At 39.6% G+C, this 18,318-nt stretch overlaps 1 protein-coding gene across 1 annotated transcript in view; it reads right to left on the bottom strand.

Annotated features, from left to right (window-relative positions):
- The window catches only part of LOC134310460 (E3 ubiquitin-protein ligase HECW1), a 77,846-nt gene extending 68,143 nt beyond the window's left edge, over window positions 1–9,703 (bottom strand). The window contains exons 1-4 of the mRNA XM_062992052.1: window positions 9,677–9,703; window positions 3,435–3,723; window positions 3,243–3,350; window positions 1,083–1,177 (exon numbers count right to left, since the gene is read on the bottom strand). Of these exons, the coding sequence (XP_062848122.1) occupies window positions 1,083–1,177; window positions 3,243–3,350; window positions 3,435–3,723; window positions 9,677–9,703 (519 nt within the window). The remainder of the gene's footprint in view (window positions 1–1,082; window positions 1,178–3,242; window positions 3,351–3,434; window positions 3,724–9,676) is intronic.
- Window positions 9,704–18,318: the final 8,615 nt, after the last annotated feature.

Raw genomic sequence — 18,318 nt, forward strand, 5'->3', positions numbered from 1 at the left:
TCAGGAACTCTCTGTCAGGATGCTAAACTAGGAATAGCAATATAAAAAGGGCATTGTTTTGACAATGCATAGATGGGGAAAATGTGTGTGGATAAATCATAATGGGGTAAAAATTATAATCCACACAGACTAAATCTAAGTAAATATGTCAACAACCAAGGACAGTGATGTATGTTTGTAACCTTACAAAGCTGTGTATGCTTTAATTGCTTTTAACCATGACTGTCATGACCTTTAAATCCACTATGCTTTTTAATCCAGTTTTGTGATGAACAAACAGAAAAGGACAGATGGACAGTGAGACAGATACGAGTCGACACATTCATTTAATCCCAAACAAAGGACAGTTGCCCTAAAGGCAGCAGACTAAAAAGGGTCTGCAGCATTTCTCAGAATGTTTTTCTAGCTGTTACAAAGTAATAATCAGTGCCCCCATAAATGAATTTAGTTTATTGTAGGTTATATAGAAATATATAAAAAATTTCCTTGCTCAAAGCTATGGTTACATGTTCTATATATATTATTTTATTTATCAGTTTTTATTCTAAGCAAGATTGTGCCAAAATCACATTTTACAATCCATATATTTTTAATAGCATTTTAAAAAGCTTATTTAAATAATTGCCATTTAACTGCCTCATGTTATACCTGTTTTTAATGCTTCTTGGAACATCTGCCCCGTCAGACAAATTCCAGTGTAAGATAACCGTTTAGACCTTTATTCTGATTTTGAAAAATACACCACTGTTACATGTAATGGATACCTGTTGTCTGATCTTGGGAAATGCATGAAGTTATAAAAAAATCTATGATTATTTTTCTGAACTTGGTGGGGGACCTTTGCCAAAAGAATAAAATAATATTACTTCCAAAGAATGGGTTGAAGGAGGAAATTAGGTTAAACCTTTAGTATTTAATGCACCGTTTCTAAACATTTTACTATAGGTGAGTATTGAATGGACAAAGATCTTAATAGAAAAATCCTGCATTTGGTGCTCATTATCACTATTCCCACTGACCTGTATAATATGTTATCATTTATTTACATCCCAGACAACTGTGAATAAGCAGGTGTTACTTACAAAAGCACATGGGTTCCTCACGGTCACACATGGTGTAGTAGCTCTCAGTGCTCCACTCACTCCATGATAGTACTTGAAACAAATTTTGGTTTCAGCTGTAAAAAGAAATAGAAATGTGGAGTAAGATGTACATTTTTTAAGAAATACAGCTTAGGGCATTTGACACCTCTAAAAGAGCTCTGATAATCAGCACTTTGATTTATGAGATTTAAAAAATATGAGGCTGCTGACTGTTATAATGAAGTCTATGTTTGTCTTATTAGTCAATTAGCACTTGGTGATTATGATTGAATTATGGATCGTTACTGCTTCTCGGTATAGCTGGTATTGTGCTACTGTAGATTATGCCTTCATCTGAGGCTTTCTTAATCAGCAGATATAAATTAAATTACACTATGCTAAGAGTTTATAAAATGTAATCTGTCATCTCATCACTTATCATAGACCATTTAGAACTTGTCTGACATCACAAAAAAATTATTATTAATACACCTTCAATACAGAAGTTGACTAGCAAAAGCTAATTGAAATGAATATATTGTTACGCATCGTTTAACTCCTTATATTTGAAAGAATGTGTTTTTAGAACCATGCAAGCCTGCAATAATATCTCTATATACATTTATTATGGTTTTTGAAAGTGATCTCTATAAGTATCCACAGTACACTGTAGACACAGCCTAAATTAATGAACAGCGTGCTGTCGTCTGATTAAAACAATTTTCTGTTCTGGCCATTTACCGTTAGCACTTAGTCACTAAAACTGACTGCAGCCACAGGTCAAGACATGATGCAATGTAGCGTAATATAGGTTTTGATATAGACATACACTCTTGGCTTTTATTACAAAATTATTTCAGATTAACAACTGGTTCTGATTGAAGGGTCAGTTAATATTTTACTATATAGGTATCAAATAACGAAAAAAAAAAAAGAACTAATAATAGTGGTTCACCATAATAAAATAATACTGGAAACAAACTTTACAGCAAATCATGTGGCTGTCTCTGCTTCATTTTACATATTTTTTCTGCCTCATCAAGAGACAGTGCAGGCTGTGTAGCTATTCTGAAAAATAATAGCTTAGAGAAACAATATACACCAAGTATGCTGTCAGAACAGCTCTAACTATCATATTAAATCTCAGCTCTGCCATCCGACTGGGCTAAGCGGTCACATGATCAACGATTGGCTGTTGTTCAGGGTGGGATGAGCCGGACCAGGCTTCCTCATAACTGGTGCAATTACAACCTCTGCTGGCTGATTGACGCATATGAACTCGCCTCGTGCAGGTGAAAAGATGCAGTCGGTACTACACACACATGTTGGAGGGGGCGTGTGTCAGTTGCGAAGCTCCTCAGTCAGCAGTGGAGGGTTGTATCAGTAGAGCTGAAGCGTAACGCAATCGGGGATATTGGATACGGCTAGATTAGGGGAGAAAATTGGGGCGGGGGGTGGGAAAAAAAACATGATACAAGACATCTGAAGGAGTCCTGTGGTATTAGGTACTAGGACATTAGCAGCAGGTTGTTAATCTTCTGTAAGTGGGGCATAAGGTGGGGCATCTTATACTGCATCCTGGTACCATCACATCTGCAGGTCAATGATGCACACATGTCCAGCCAGTTACATGATTTTGGAGAAAACAGAATTCATTAGCCCAGTCAGCCTTCTACCACTGCCTGGATATCCAGTTTCAATGTCTGTGTGCCCACTGTAGGTGGTTTTGATGGTGGAGTTTGACTGGTACTTTGACTGGTCTGCAACTATGCAGCCCAATACACAAAAGGGTTTGATGCACAGTATTATGACACATTAACCTTATCATCAGTAGTTTGATTTCTTAACTTGGCTCTTAATGTGGCTCTTATCAAAGTGACTCAGTTCTTTATGTCTGATCTTATCTAAACACAGCTGAAATGCAATTTGTTTTGTAATGCAACTGAAACATTCTTGTTGATTTTAAAATGGATAATTGGCTTACGCTGTCAGGAATTAAATCATATTTTCAGGGACATAATGCTTAGATGTGGAAAGCGTTTCTATTTCAGTTGATTAATTTCTGCCCTGAAGCCATTATTAAACGTTCTGTTAAAAGAACCATCTTGAAGAAGCTGTAAAATGAATTAAAAAACTGAAAGAGCAGAAAAAAAAACTTACACTCCATAAAGTAGGAACTGGCGTCGATCTTCCAAACAATCTGGCCTTTATGAGATCCATTTACACCACGATTTTTGTAATCCAGAAAGTTCTCTGACAGAACCTCATCTACAAAAGAAGTACAGATGTGCTCTTACATTAAGGGTCAGGTAACCCAGAACATTTCAGTCTGTACATAATCCTGTAACTCACCAATCAGGTACAAACCGATCCAGTCTCCAGCGTCCACCTCCTCTTTGATATCCCAGCAGACAAGGATGTCCTGAGGCTGGCCGATGCAGTACAGTGAGGTGTTGACGGTGAGAGTAGAGCGGCTGTGAGATGACACCAGATCTGGGTCACTGGAGGAGCGTGGCAGAGTTAGGTGGTCAGTGGGGTTAATAGGAGGACATTGCACGGCTGTGAGGCTATAGCGTGCCCCATCTTTACACCTGCGCCGACGGGATGGTGAGGACATCAGAATCCTGCTCTGGTAAAGGTTCTACAGAGACACATAAAGAAATACATCCTTAATATATTGTAATGATGCTTCCTTGTCTTTTAACCTTTGAAAAAGTATTGGCGCTCAGTTGGCGCAGTGGTAAACCACGCTAGCACACTAGAGCTGACATCTCGAATTTGTCAGTTCGAATCTCAGACAGGCTGGGCACCTACATGAACAACAAGGTTGTTCAAGGGGGGTACCGGAGGTGACCTCATAACAGATGCAATTACAACCTCTGCTGGCTTTTTAATGGTTCCTGCACAGAGACGAGGGATAATGAGGATCAGGGTGTGACTCTCTGTACACAAAGCTGATCCGCATATGAACTTGTCTCGTGCAGGTGAAAAGAGGCAGTCGGCGACTGCACAGTTGTCGGAGTGGGTGTGTGTTAGTCATGGCTCTTCTCAGTCAGAGTGGAGGTCATTATCAGTGGAGAGGAAGCATAATGCAATCGGGTAATTGGATACGACTACATTGGGAGAAAATTTTGAGGAAAATGCAAAAAAAAAAGTATTTTGCCCCTTTAGTATTTTTGACTGCTTTATCCTGTCAAGAGTCCAGGTGAGTCCAGGACCCCTAGGAAAAGGGTGAAGCATAACCTGGGCACTAATCTAATTAGGGTAACATATTCACTTAGTTACACCTACGTGCAACTAAAGGAACAGATCAATGATACCACAGAGCTCAATTCAGTCCATCATAAAGGGAAACAAATACAAAACTTCAGCAATACTGCAAAGCAATTACTTCAGCTCTGTTAAACTCTATAAGAGTACACTATAAGAGTGGCACAGGCTGTTATTCTGACTAAGCCGCAGAGGCTGTAACTTGGTGGGGGAGGGTTACACTTGCACTTTGGTTTCAAATCCAAGCCTGCTTCTGCACTTGTAAAGTCAATTATCAAAACTGGGTGCAGTCCATCGTATTGATCTCCATCAAAAATGAAGCTTTGTTTGGTTTAAGTGAGCTCAGATGTAGACCATGCTGTGTGTGAATGCATGGAAGAATAGACAATGAAATGGAAACAAACCTGCCTTCGCTGCCAGAAAGCTTAAACTGGAAAATCATTTAGCAGGACAATGCCACAAATCAAATTTCTAGCACGAGCATAAAATTATAATAATAATGACTTGATTTTAACCTCATTAAACATCTGGGGCAGGATCTCAACATTGTTGTACAATTTGAATGAATGTGGTGGATAAATGTTTTAAGGCACTTATGGACTAGGTAAACTTATTTACATGACAACGCAAATGTTTACATGGGTAAATATACTAAGAGCAGTACTACTGCTTTGCCATACACATTTGATTGGCTCAAGCAATTTAGCATATAGAAAGTTTTACAATTGCAAAAGCAACTGGATGACATTTGCATGAAAGTAGGTTTGCATTTTTCAGAAAAATGAAACAAAAAAAAGCAGATAATGTATAGCGGAATGTTCTGATAATATGTAAGAGTGCAATGACAGAATGTCAGGCATAATTTGGGTATTCAAACAATGTTGGGCATGTGCTAAATACATCTTTAAATGAAACCTACGCTATCAATATCAATTTGTTCTTAGTTACATGTAACAGCACATTACTCTTGAAACTAATAACTCTATTTATTATGATGTGTGTGTGTGTAGACAAACCCCTGCAGACAGGCCAGTCAATCACACACTCTCTATATCCATAAAGCTTAGCATTTTCCTGGAAAACAAAAATTTAGTTCCTGTCTTGACAGCAGCATATGTTTCTTTAAAATACCAATATAAGCCGCTGCACCGTAACGGTAGTACTATATAACAGTTTTTTTTTTAAACAATACCTCAAGTCACTCACTCACTTATTTCCCCTGACTTACTGACTCTTTTAATGATATTATGGACTGTAGATGGTTAAAGACCAAAATTATTTGCAGTCTTAAGCTGAGAAACATTGTCTTTGGACTAACTGACATTTATATTACGAAGATTGGCACAAAGTGATGAACCACAACCCATCCTTATGGCTGTTTGACATAGCACTCATTGCCATTCGGGCAACTCAGATTCAGATATCTGACATGCTAGAAATCTTGCTTCGATCGCCGAGCAGCTCGGATCGAGTTGTTGGGTAGTTCACACACAGCGATTGAGAGCCGAGTTTCGATCGCTGAGTGAACGCTGAGTTGCTCCCGAGCCGGCAAATCTAGCGCCGACCAGTCGCCGAGCGAAAATCAGGGCAAAAATCGTGTAATGTGAACTAGGCATTACGTGCAAAGACGAAGCCATTGGTGGATGCTCCTTTTATACTCAATCTCTCACTCACTCACTCACTCACTTTCTTAACCGCTTATCCAATTAGGGTCGCAGGGGGATGCTGCAGCCTATCCCAGCTTTTCAATGGGCGCAAGGCACACAGTAACACCCTGGATGGGTGCCAGTCCATTGCAGTGCAGACACACACATACATACACACACACACACACACACACAGACACACATAGGGCAATTCAGTGTCTGCAATTAACCTGACTGCATGTTTTTGGACTGTGGGAGAAAACCGAAGCTCCCGGAGGAAACCCACAAAGACACGGGGAGAACATGCAAACTCCACACAGAAAGGACCCGGACCGCCCCGTCTGGGGATCAAACTCAGGACCTTCTTGCTGTGAGGCGACAGTGCTACCCACCGAGCCACCGTGCCACCCTATACTCAATTTATTTTATTATAATAATATTCTATTACAGTGTACGATTATCAGCCAGATTTTGCTGTTTTACAATTAACATAGCAGCTACCACATATGATAATAGATGAGTAAATATAATTTTACCTCATGTTTTCTCTGAACAATGGAACATGTTTTTCTATTTTACCCAGCAACAAACAACTTTAACTTTTGGTATATCACTGTCACTATTATGCTATTTTGTTTTTGTGATGATGTCTGATGGTGCATATTACAGGTCAGCAGTTATAGAATATTTTAATCTCACACTAAGGGTTTGTTCGAAAAGCTAGTGTGCTCTCTACATAGGCAGCATTTTACGTCATCCTGTGCGCGCTCCCGAGAAGGAGGCTGTTCCAAATCCTAGATGCCTTAATATCCTCACTACTGAGGTATCTTAACATTTCAATGTTATTTTGGCTCAAGAACGAGTGAGCATCCGACGCCGCCTTAGTGATCAAGGCCATCCCAGAATTCATTGCGGGTCGGGTGCTCTTCTCTCACAGAAAAATAAACATGGCTGACGGGGCGGACAAACGAATGGAGTTATTTTCAAACGTAAATAAAAATGACTGATTTTTTATTTGTATAAACTTGTACCGAGTGTTTTTATTTGCAAGTCCGGGCTTGTCAGGAAATGTAACCATTATCGGTACATTAAGGGAGATGCTATATTGACATTTTAGCGTGCTGTGCTACCTCAATGCATTGGTTTTAATGGCAAGATGCTAAATGCTAAACGCGAAACCCGATGGAATCGCTGTCTAAGTAGCGCGTTCGAATAACCTGACTTATAAGTCAAATGACTTATTAGAATCCTCTCTACTGAGGCAGCTGCCTATGTAGGCAGTAAGACAGCAAGGCAGATCACTGGGTTTTCAAACACACCCTAAATACACAATATATTACAGATATCTTCGAGTAATTTCAAATCTGTCAAGTATGCTCTTGTGATACCACTGACACAAAGTAAACCTGACTTAGGCCACTTTATTGTTCTTTACCAGTTTTGCACATGCAGACTTTTTAAAATGGAATGAACAACAACAAAGTCCCATAATTGGGATAGTTGTATCTTGTCTTGCAAACCAGAAATGCTTTTATTTTTTCATCTTCCATCTAATATACAGTAGTGCATCATATAATCCCATTACATTCAACACCTATCTTTCCATTATATCAGCAGATCAATAACACATTTACACAAAAAAGTACAGTTGCAATCAAAATGATTCAACCCCCACTGAAAATTAGCTTTATTGGTGACATTTATAAACTTACAGCCGTTTGCAATAAAACAATCAAACAAGAACAATTTAGGTAATTCAGCACAATTGATATAACAATCGGTTTCTCCAAACAAAAACAAAGCCATGTTTGATGACTACTGCAGTCTCAATATTAGTCAATTCTCTGAATAGAATCCTTAATAAGAGCACACATTTGCAAATCAGATGTTGTTTCAAGCACATCACCGGCTCAATCAAGGGCTTTATTAGTTGCATCTGGAGTTATCATATTAGCAAATGTATTCAGACCCTTTTTCTGGCACTCCAGATTGTGGTCAGGTGCATCCTGTTTGCTGTAAATATGTCATGTGTCTACCAAATAAAATTCTAAAATAGCTCCAAATGTTCAGTAAAGAGATTGGAGAACCTGTTAAAAAGACAACCATAGAGGCCTAAGTTATGGAGTGCTGCAAAGTGGCAAAAGTGGCCACTGGTAAGCAAATAGCATTTGACATCTTGCTTAGAGTTTGGTTAACAGCATTTAACAGATTTTGGCAACACGACTAGAGAAACTTTTTCCTCTTTTTGTGAATTTTCTATTTTTTCCACTTTTTCCCCCCAATTTTTCTCCCCAATCTAGTCGTGTCCAATTACCCTGATTGCGTCCTCTATACTGATTCGACCCTTCACCTCTGACTGAGGACGCCTCTCAACTGACATACGCCCCCTCTGGCACGTACAGTCAGTACAGACTGCATTTTTCACCTGCACGAGTCGACTTCATACACTGACGGGCACTGTGTATGGAGGGCCACACCCCCATCAGCATTATTCCTCAGCCCTGTGCAGGCGCCATCAGTCAGCCAGCGGGGGCCGCAGTCGCACCAGTTATGCGGACCTATGGTCCGACTTTTTACCCCTATGAACGACAGCCAATCGTTGTTCATGCTGCTGCCCAGCCCAGTCGGAAAGGCAAAGCTGAGATTCGATACGATGTATTCGAAACCCCAGCAATGTGAAACATAGTGGTGGCAGTTTCATGTTATGGGAGTCTTTCTCGGTGGCGGGAATACTGTGAGTGCAAAGAGGAAAATCCTTGTTCTTAAGTACAGAATTAAGACTTATTAAATACCAGGTATACTAGATGTAAATCAAAATAAAATGGTTAAAAAGGGGTGACATGTAAGTGAACTTATGTAACTGTGCACAAGTCACATTTCTTAAATAAACAAGCTTTTTTGTAGGTTTTCCAACATTGTGTTAATAAAGGAAGACAGTGTGACACTTGTGAGCACTATAAACGGTAAAGGTCAGTTACCCACAATATTAACAACAGAGTTTATTATCACTCACTCACTCACTCACTCACTCACTCACTCACTTTCTTAACCGCTTATTCGGGTCGCGGGGGAGTGCTGGAGCCTATTCCAGCTTTTCAATGGGAGCAAGGCACACAGTAACACCCTGGACTGGGTGCCAGTCCATCTCAGGGCAGACACACACATACATACACACACCCATTCACCTATAGGGCAATTTAGTGTCTCCAATTAACCTGGCTGCATGTTTTTGGACTGTGGGAGGAAACCGGAGCTCCTGTAGAAAACCCACGCAGACATGGGGAGAACATGCAAACTCCGCACAGAAAGGACCCGGTCCGCCCCGCCTGGGGCTCGAACCCAGTACCTTCTTGCTGTGAGATGACAGTGCTACCCACCGAGCCGCCCAGAGTTTATTATATTTATTTTAATTATTGTCAAAGCAAATCTAATTTGAAAATAAACTTTACAGTGGAAAACATGAGTAATAGTGCACAGGAGAGAGTTTCAACAGATGACGAGATAAATGACAACCAGAACATGCAAATGATAACCTCTATAAATCACACATCCTTTGACACAATCACAGCCGAGATGAAACCCTACTGGGTCATGATGGTCACAGAGGAAGGTAGTGTAAGTGACAATGGGATGCTAGATGAGGTTGATGATAGTATCTCACAAAAGAAGGACACTGACCTTAACACCACACAGGTGCAGCAGCATAATGACTCTCCAACTCAATCAAATCCTGAGAAGAAGGTCAAGAGGTTATTCACACACAGCACACACACACACAAGCTGTCTGTCATTGTTCCTCCGGCGTTTACTCCCAGAATCTTTAAGAAAAGTTTCCAAGTCAAGTCATCAATTAATGAGCATTTATTTTTTTTAAATTTCTATTTATTTCCCACATCTGTGAATCTCAGGCATTCTGTGCATGTTCTTCACAGATTAAATTTCCTTCTGTCTGAAATGACATTAGCTTTGCAAAGCAGAAGTTCATGGCAGGTGTGCCATTTAAAACCCTAATGCATACCTGATTTTGCGTACTGTTATAGAAAAAAAACCTTTTCATGTCTGCTGTATTCTAGGTACATCAGCTCATACAAAATGGTTTTGGCAGCAGATTGGTGAAAATAAGTCCAATGATTGGCCTTCATGGTCATACAACAGCAAAAACATTAGAATAAATTTACAGGACCATGTGCACACCTTCCTGATGCTGTTCTTAAGGTATGCCTTCATACATACTGATAAAATGACCCTTGATAAAGTTGATTTCATTCCAAGCCTAGCCTCCTCAATCAACAAATTAGAAGAAGAACTTGTATGACCAACTGTTAGCTCCAAAAAATGTAATCATGTTTAAATGCTTTCATACTTCTTACTACTTAATTGAAATGTTACACATTTCCAATATTTTGTTAATTTCCTGTGCATTTAACAACCCACTACATATACACCAATCAACCACAGCATTCAAACCAGACAGATTTATTATTATTTATTTATTTATTAGGATTTTAACATCATGTTTTACACACTTTGTTTACATTCATCAGTTCAATGTCAAACACAGTCATGGACAATTTTGTATCTCCAGTTCACCTCACTTGAATGTCTTTGGACTGTGAGAGGAAATCCAGGCAGACAGGGGAAGAACATGCAAACGCTACACAGAAAGGACCTGTAACGCCTCACCTGGGGATCGAACCCAGGTCCTTCTTGCTGTGAGGCAACAGTGCTACCCAGCGAGCCACCGTGCCGCTCCCAAACCAGACAGAATTAAACATCACTGATTATTTAATTATAAGAGCCCCTGTCACAGGGTAGGATATACTACGCAGCAAGTATACCGTCACTTATTGAAGTCAATGTGTTGCATGCAAGAAGAATTTATATGGATTAGAGCATCTTCAACATGGCAGGTCTTGTAAGGTGTTCCTGACATGCAGTGGTTATTGTCATGTTTGAGGAGCAAAAGCTAGTTCATCTTGTCTGATCCTATAGACGAGCTACTGTAGCATTAGAACTGGACCATGGAGCAATGGAAGAAGGTAGCTTGGTCCCAGCAGTCATGTTTTCTTTTACGTCATGTGACTGGGTGCTATTCCGTAATGGCAGTGGCCTTTTTTATTCGGATAAGCCCTGCCACACTGCAAAGATTGCTCAGGTATGATTTAAGGATCACGGTCTGATTAAGCATCCTTTGAGAATTTGGGACGTGCTGGGCAGACATGACTGATCCATGGGTGCCACACCTCACAACTTACAGGACTCAATGGATCTGCTGCTAACATCCTGGTGCCAGATTCTACACAACACCTTCAGAGATCTTATGAGGTTTTGACTGGCCAAAGAACAGAACCTACACAATATTAGGCAGGTGGTTTTAATGTTTTAATGTTTTAATGTCAACATAGTTACAACATAAAATTTGGCACATCATTGTAAATAGTATTCTTGAGATTTTTTAGAGGTAAAAGACACAAATGGCTATTTACACTGTACATATTTACAATTGTATAAAATATACTGGATAAGTTAAAAACGCTGCCTTTTTCGGATGCTTGGGTTCAAACAAATCAATTGAACTGTGAATTGCATTTCCTTCCTTGCCATTAATGTCTTTACAGGTGTGTACTAACCGTAATAATAAAACTGAAAAACAGTATCTTGTCTCTCTCTCCTCTTTGCCAGCTCAGATAACCATTTTATAGGAATTCCACTAACTCTGGAAACTGAACTGTCCTCAGCACTGACCACTGGAAAGCTGCCCTCACTTTATCTGAAACCTAATCAGCTGTGAATCTTGTATAGCTTATTATTCAACTATATCATGTAGAGAGGTAGGGCTAAGAGCAGAGGATAATTCTTGTTGACTGTGAAAGGTTGTAATGTTATCATAGGGCACATTTTCTCAGCCATCAATACAATCTAATTTAATATGCTGTTTCTTCAGCTCTTGCTGGCTGAGGCTACAAATGGATGTGCTGCTCAGTCATAAGATATTAAAAAGAGTGTGTGTGCGTATATATAGTGTATAAATATATATTATATTAAAAGGCCCTTCCTTATTCACGGCCATGAAAATCGCCAGCAAAATGAGCCGTTTCCCACGTAATATGCAAGTTGCTGTGAAATTAAAAATTTCCTCACATTTACTGGTCAATTTGCACTAAGAGGTGGTCCTAGTGTAACCGAGTGTCTTTAGAGTTAAGAAATAAACTATACTTAGACAAACCATCGGGAGCATAATACTTTACTGGCTTGTTCTTTTGAGGAGCAGTACAGACTACAGAGAAATGATCACATGTATAGAGAAGCACACTTTTACATTGATTACAAAATCCACAAAGGAAAAAAATACACTTAATACAGAAACACATACATCAAACATTGTCTGCACACCACACCACACCACAGAAAAGTCTGTTATACTGGCAATACTACGGCAATTCAGTTAGCTATCAGTTAGTCAAAATGTGCAAGATGTCGAAGTCTAAAAATACTACTCCCAACCAGTTCTGTGGGTATCAAAACATGAGAATGAGAATTTTCATATTTGAGACAAGATGAAGCCTCGCACCATCGCTGGGTGCTGTGTATTGTAGCTTCCATTTTTTCTATCATTTAATTTATGAGTGTTATTTAATGACTGCCGTGAAATGTGGCACTTCATGTAAAATCCGTAAAATCTGTGATTTTTGAAAAACAAGGTTCGTGAATTCACATTTTCCTGTGAATTTAGTAGGGCCATAAATATATATACAGTCATGTGAAAATGTTAGGACACCCAATGAGAAAAAATACTTAAACTGAGGGTGGTAAAATGTAATGAACAAAAGTGGAAATTGATTGTGAGGAAAAAGTTAGAACACCCTATGCCCTAATATCTGGTATTTCCCCCTTTGGCTGAAATAACCCCAATTAGACGTTTCTTATAACCATCTACCAGTCTCTGACTTCGACTGGGAGAGAGTTTTTCCCACTCCTTCATGCAGAATTTCTTCAGCTGTGTGAGGTTTGAGGGGTTTCTTGCATGCACAGCCCGTTTCAAATCACCCCACATCATCTCAATAGGATTAAGATCCCGGCTTTGACTTGGCCATTCCAGAACTCTCCATTTCTTTCTTTTGAGCAATTCCTTGGTGGATTTACTTTAATGTTTTGGGTCGTTGTCATGCTGCATACGTTGTCTTTGCTTGATACAAGACTAAAGCTGCACAACAGTCCAAGGTCGCTGTCATCTGTTTGTCAGTGGTTGAGCTCTCAAAAAAAAGAACACTCTACAATCAATAAATCATTCTTAAACATTTACTGTCATTATCAAGGCTTCCAACCAGTTACAATTTGTACAGAGATCAGCGCACTGGATAACAGCTTCTTCTGATATTACTGCATAATGGCCTAGTATGAGCTGTCAAAAACTGCATGCATGAGAAAAATGTTATAAAGAGGCAGATATGATTCTCTGAAAGGTTGAAGGCAATTTGGAGAACAGTGGCAATGCTATATAAGAGCACATGGCTTTAATTCTGATGGCAGAATAAAGGTGCTACATGCTTGAGTGCATCCCACATGAGAATGTCTTTTTACTCACGTACACTGCCCCTGAGAAAGGCCCTTAACCCACAGCAGCTTGCATAGTACTGGTCACAATTGTAAGTCGTTTTTGATTATTTATTTATTAGGATTTTAATGTCATGTTTTCACACTGGTTACTTTCATGACAGGACAGGTGATCACTGGTTACACAAGATTCATCAGTTCAAGTCTTTTATTATCGTATCTCTAATTTACCTCACTTGCATGTCTTTGGACTGTCGGAGGAAACCGGAGTGCCCGGGGGAATCCCATGCAGACACAGGAGAACATGCAAACTCCACACAGAAAGGACCCGGATGGCTCCACCTGGGAATCAAACCCAGGACCTTCTTGCTGTGAGGCGACAGTGCTACTCACTGAGTCACTGTGCTGCCCCCGCTTTTGATTAAAGCTCCTGCTTATTAAAGCAGCTGCAAATGTCTCTCATTGTGCCCAATGTTTCCACTTAGGCAAAGTAGTTACTTCAAAGCTTAACGGTTGAAGATGAATTAATAAATTAACTTTAAAAGCTTTGAAATAACATCCAATTCCATTTTTCCAATAAAATTTTTGGCATTTAGCAGACTTATAGCGACTTATAGAAGAACTACACAGTAAACATTTTCTTACTCTAGTTTAAGTTTAAAGAACAGTCCAAGGACGCAAATCTGTTAGAACAAGGTTTTTTAAGTGCATGTGATTGCTCAGCCTAAGTGCTTAGTAAAGCGGGGGGTCTTTAATCGTCTTTTTAAGACAGTGAGAGACTCAGATGTTCGAACAGACAGGGGAAGTTCGTTCCACCACTTGGGTGCTAGTACAGAGAAAAGCCTTGATGCTTGTCTTCCTTGAGTTCTAGTTGGAGGATCAAGACGATCAAGACTAGTGGCTCGTGATACAGAACAGGGTTTTGTGAGTTTATGAGATTGTATAGCTATAAAATCCTTCACTGCTCTTTCACAGCTTTTCACAAGGTTTTAGAGTGCATTTGTGGAAATTTGTCAAAGCAGTCTCTGTTAGTTGAGGCACTGATGATGGATGGTAATCTTTATGGCAATCAATGTGTTAATGCATCCAAAAGGTGTTTGTTGGGGTTGTCCGCTCTGTGCAGGCCACTGGAGTTCTTTAGAAATAGAGAAAATTGGCACTTTTAAGTGCAAGCCATTAATGTTTCTCCACACCAAACTCATCAACATTTAAATGTACATCTTCTGCATTTAGCAAATGCTCTTATACAGAGTGACTTACAGAAGTGCCTCCACAGTAAACATTTTCCTTCTCTAGTTCAAGTAGACGACAGTCCAAGGATACGAATCTGCTGAAACTCGGTTAGAACGGGTTTTTTTGGACAACAAAGAGGGAAAATAACAACAACAAAACATCTTTGTATAGACCTCACTTATAGACTGCATCGAGGCACAGTCATGCTAGAACAGGGTGAGACCTTTCTCAAACTGTTGCCACAAGGTTGGAAGCAACATTTAAAATACTAAGAGACCTTTTAAACAAATAAAAATGATAACATTTGTAATTAAATAATATCAAGCAAGCGCAGACTTTTATTATATTATTAGGCATTATATGGTCTCACACAGAGAAACCCACAGAAAATCCAATTGCTACATTAACTCAGACAGGTTAGGACCCCATGAGCCTCATTAGCCATGGAAAATAAGCAGCCACATACTTCTGGGTTGCTGCAATTTCACAAAACACAATATCAATAAGCAAATCTGAATTATTTTACTTGCTCTTCTATTGTTCTATTATTTTACTTATTTATTTTCTTTTATAGCAGATGCCTATTGGCATAATGATTGCACATAATCATGTGTGAGGGCAGATTTTCAAATTAGCATGTGTACATATTAAAGCACAGTATCAGGTGATGCACAGGTGGTGGTGATGGCTAATTAACTCCTGCCCGAGATCCTCGAATGATGTCAAGCTGCCGGTCTCTCTCAAGTGCTCCTGTTTTCTGTCATTTTCTCTTCTTGTCTAATTTTCATTTTCTTGTAGAGAAAGATTATCTAGAAGATATCTGTTGCAGATCTTGATTAAAAGGAAACCCATAAACTTGGGTTATGCAGGTTAAAGAATCATAAACTCATATAATATCCAAAAAGAGTTTTCATTAGTGACCTTTATTTTAAGGGCCTAATTTCATCAGCTCCACTTACCATATAGAAGCACTTTGTAGTTCTACAATTACTGACTGTAGTCCATCTGTTTCTCTGCATGCTTTGTTAGCCCCCTTTCATGCTGTTCTTCAACGTTCAGCACTCTCCCAGGACCACTACAGAACAGGTGTTATTTGGGTGGTGGATCATTCTTAGCACTGCAGTGACACTGACATGGTGGTGGTGTGTTAGTGTGTGTTGTGCTGGTATGAGTGAATAAGACACAGCAGCCCTGCTGGAGTTTTTAAACACCTCACTGTCACCGCTGGACTGAGAATAGTCCACCAACCAAAAATATATCCAGCCAACAGCTCCCTGTGGGCAGCGTCCTGTGACCACTGATGAAGTGGTCAGTGGTCACATCTACAAGGTGGACCAACTAGGTAGGAGTGTCTAATAGAGTGGACAGTGAGTGGACACGGTATTTAAAAACTCCAGCAGTGCTGCTGTGTCTGATCCTTTCATACCAGCACAACACACACTAACACACCACCACCATGTCAGTGTCACTGCAGTGCTGAGAATGATCCACCACCTAAATAATACCTGCTCTGTGGTGGTCCTGTGGGGGGTCCTGACCATTGAAGAACAAGGTGTAAGCAGGCTAAAAAAGTATGTAGAAATACAGATGGACTACAGTCAGTAATTGTATAACTTTAAAGTGCTTCTATATGGTAAGTGGAGCTGATAAAATGGACAGTGAGTGTAGAAACAAGGACAAGACACTCTCAAGTCTCAACAAGCAGCACACTATGCTAAAGATCATCTGGCAAAAATTATTATTGGGTAAGTTATTAAAATACTGTACATCAGTCTGAAGGGAATAGAAATCTATAAGCCAAGGGACTTTAGTAAACCACAGGGGAAACCACTGTCTTGAAACATCTAGGAAAGAAGGTTAGTGCTCATATCACTACCAAAAGACTAAAGTCTAAACTAAAAGAGAAAGTTCACCTGAGTGGGCCCCATTTTTCTTCATTCATTTATTCATTTAATTTTCAGGGTTGGTGCTTTCCCGGCTATACTGGAAAACACTGTGTGCAAAGCGGTAATACCCTGTACAGATCGCAGATCCATGGCAGGGCTTTGTCCATCCCCCCTTCTGTCCAGACAATGTCTCGCACAGAGAACCCACAGAAAATCCTTTTATTACATTAACTCAGACAGGTTAGGACCCCATGAGCCTATTAGCTGTGGAAAATAAGCAGCCACATACTTCTAGCTTGCTGCAATTTCACAACATGAAATCAATGAGCAAAATGAAATGATTTTACTCTCTCTTCTATTGTACATTATTTCACTAGTTTATTTTCTTTAATGGCTGATGCTATCAACGTAATGATTCCACATAATCATGTGTATGGGCAGATTTTCAAATCAGCACAGTATCCACAAAGTGGTGGTGATGGAAGGGATTTGTCCATCCCCACTTCTCGCATAAAGAAACCCACAGAAAATCCTTTTATTACATTAACTCGATGCCAATCATGTCTGTTTAGATGTCTGGATGGTTGATGGAGCAGCTGACATTCACACTGGTGGTGGGCCAGCATAATAGACCACTGCACCACCTGAGCACCTTTTACAACAGTTGTGTAAGGCAGGGTTTGTTAAACCCAATGGGTCACAGAGAAAATAATAATAATTAAATGAACACATTTTAACAGCACAGAAACACAAAATAACCTTGCATGCGATCGTCCTCTTGTTTAAGCTTTATGTTACATCTTGTAAACCACAATGGAACCAGATTGTACAAAGCGTAACAAAGAGAGTACGATGCATTGTTTGTGTTGCCTGGGTCGTGTAAAAAAATATGGACATAATGTGGGTCAGCTGAAAAAAAGTTAAAAAACCCCTGGTGTGTGTGAGGTTCCCTCTTGGACCTTACCCAGCCCGACCTCCACCCACCCACACATACTTTGTCACAGCCAATTACAATGTAAAACAAGGCTTAGGCATTACTTTTCACTTCTTTATGTTATTTTAATTTGACTCCAAATGCATTATTTTTATTATTACATGAAATGCTGTTGAATTTATTTAGAACTGAGATATTTCGCCCCACCTTGTGTACAATGTATATTAAATTGTGTAATGGAGATAATGGAGCAGTATTACATTTTCCAGCATGAACATACACATGGAGAACACGTAGCAGTAATGTTATGAGACATTAGAAAAGAGGGGGATGTGGGGATGTAGTGAAGCGTGACTGGGATCACGTGGGAGTGAGTCTGTTGACTGTAGTGTATTTGGGTCAAATCCTTACTGCCTTGAGCAGTCTCACTGAAGACTGAAGACAAACTGTCTTCATTACACATGCTGCACAACGCAAGCTTTTTACCCAGTCCGTTTTCCCCACATAGAGTATAAAGAGGAATAATGTGTAAAGGGTGTAAAGATGTAAATTTACCCCCTAGTAAATTCTACCCCTTAGAATCTATCACTCGTTCATGACCAAAAATAACTTCCCTATTTTAAAGTAGGCTTCTAGGTTTGTCTTTTATTCATTCATTATTTACCTGTTCAACCTGGTCAGACTTGAGCAACAGGCACAACAAAGCAGGAATG

Source organism: Trichomycterus rosablanca, chromosome 3, assembly GCF_030014385.1.
Source record: "Trichomycterus rosablanca isolate fTriRos1 chromosome 3, fTriRos1.hap1, whole genome shotgun sequence".
Taxonomy (NCBI): Eukaryota; Metazoa; Chordata; class Actinopteri; order Siluriformes; family Trichomycteridae; genus Trichomycterus; species Trichomycterus rosablanca.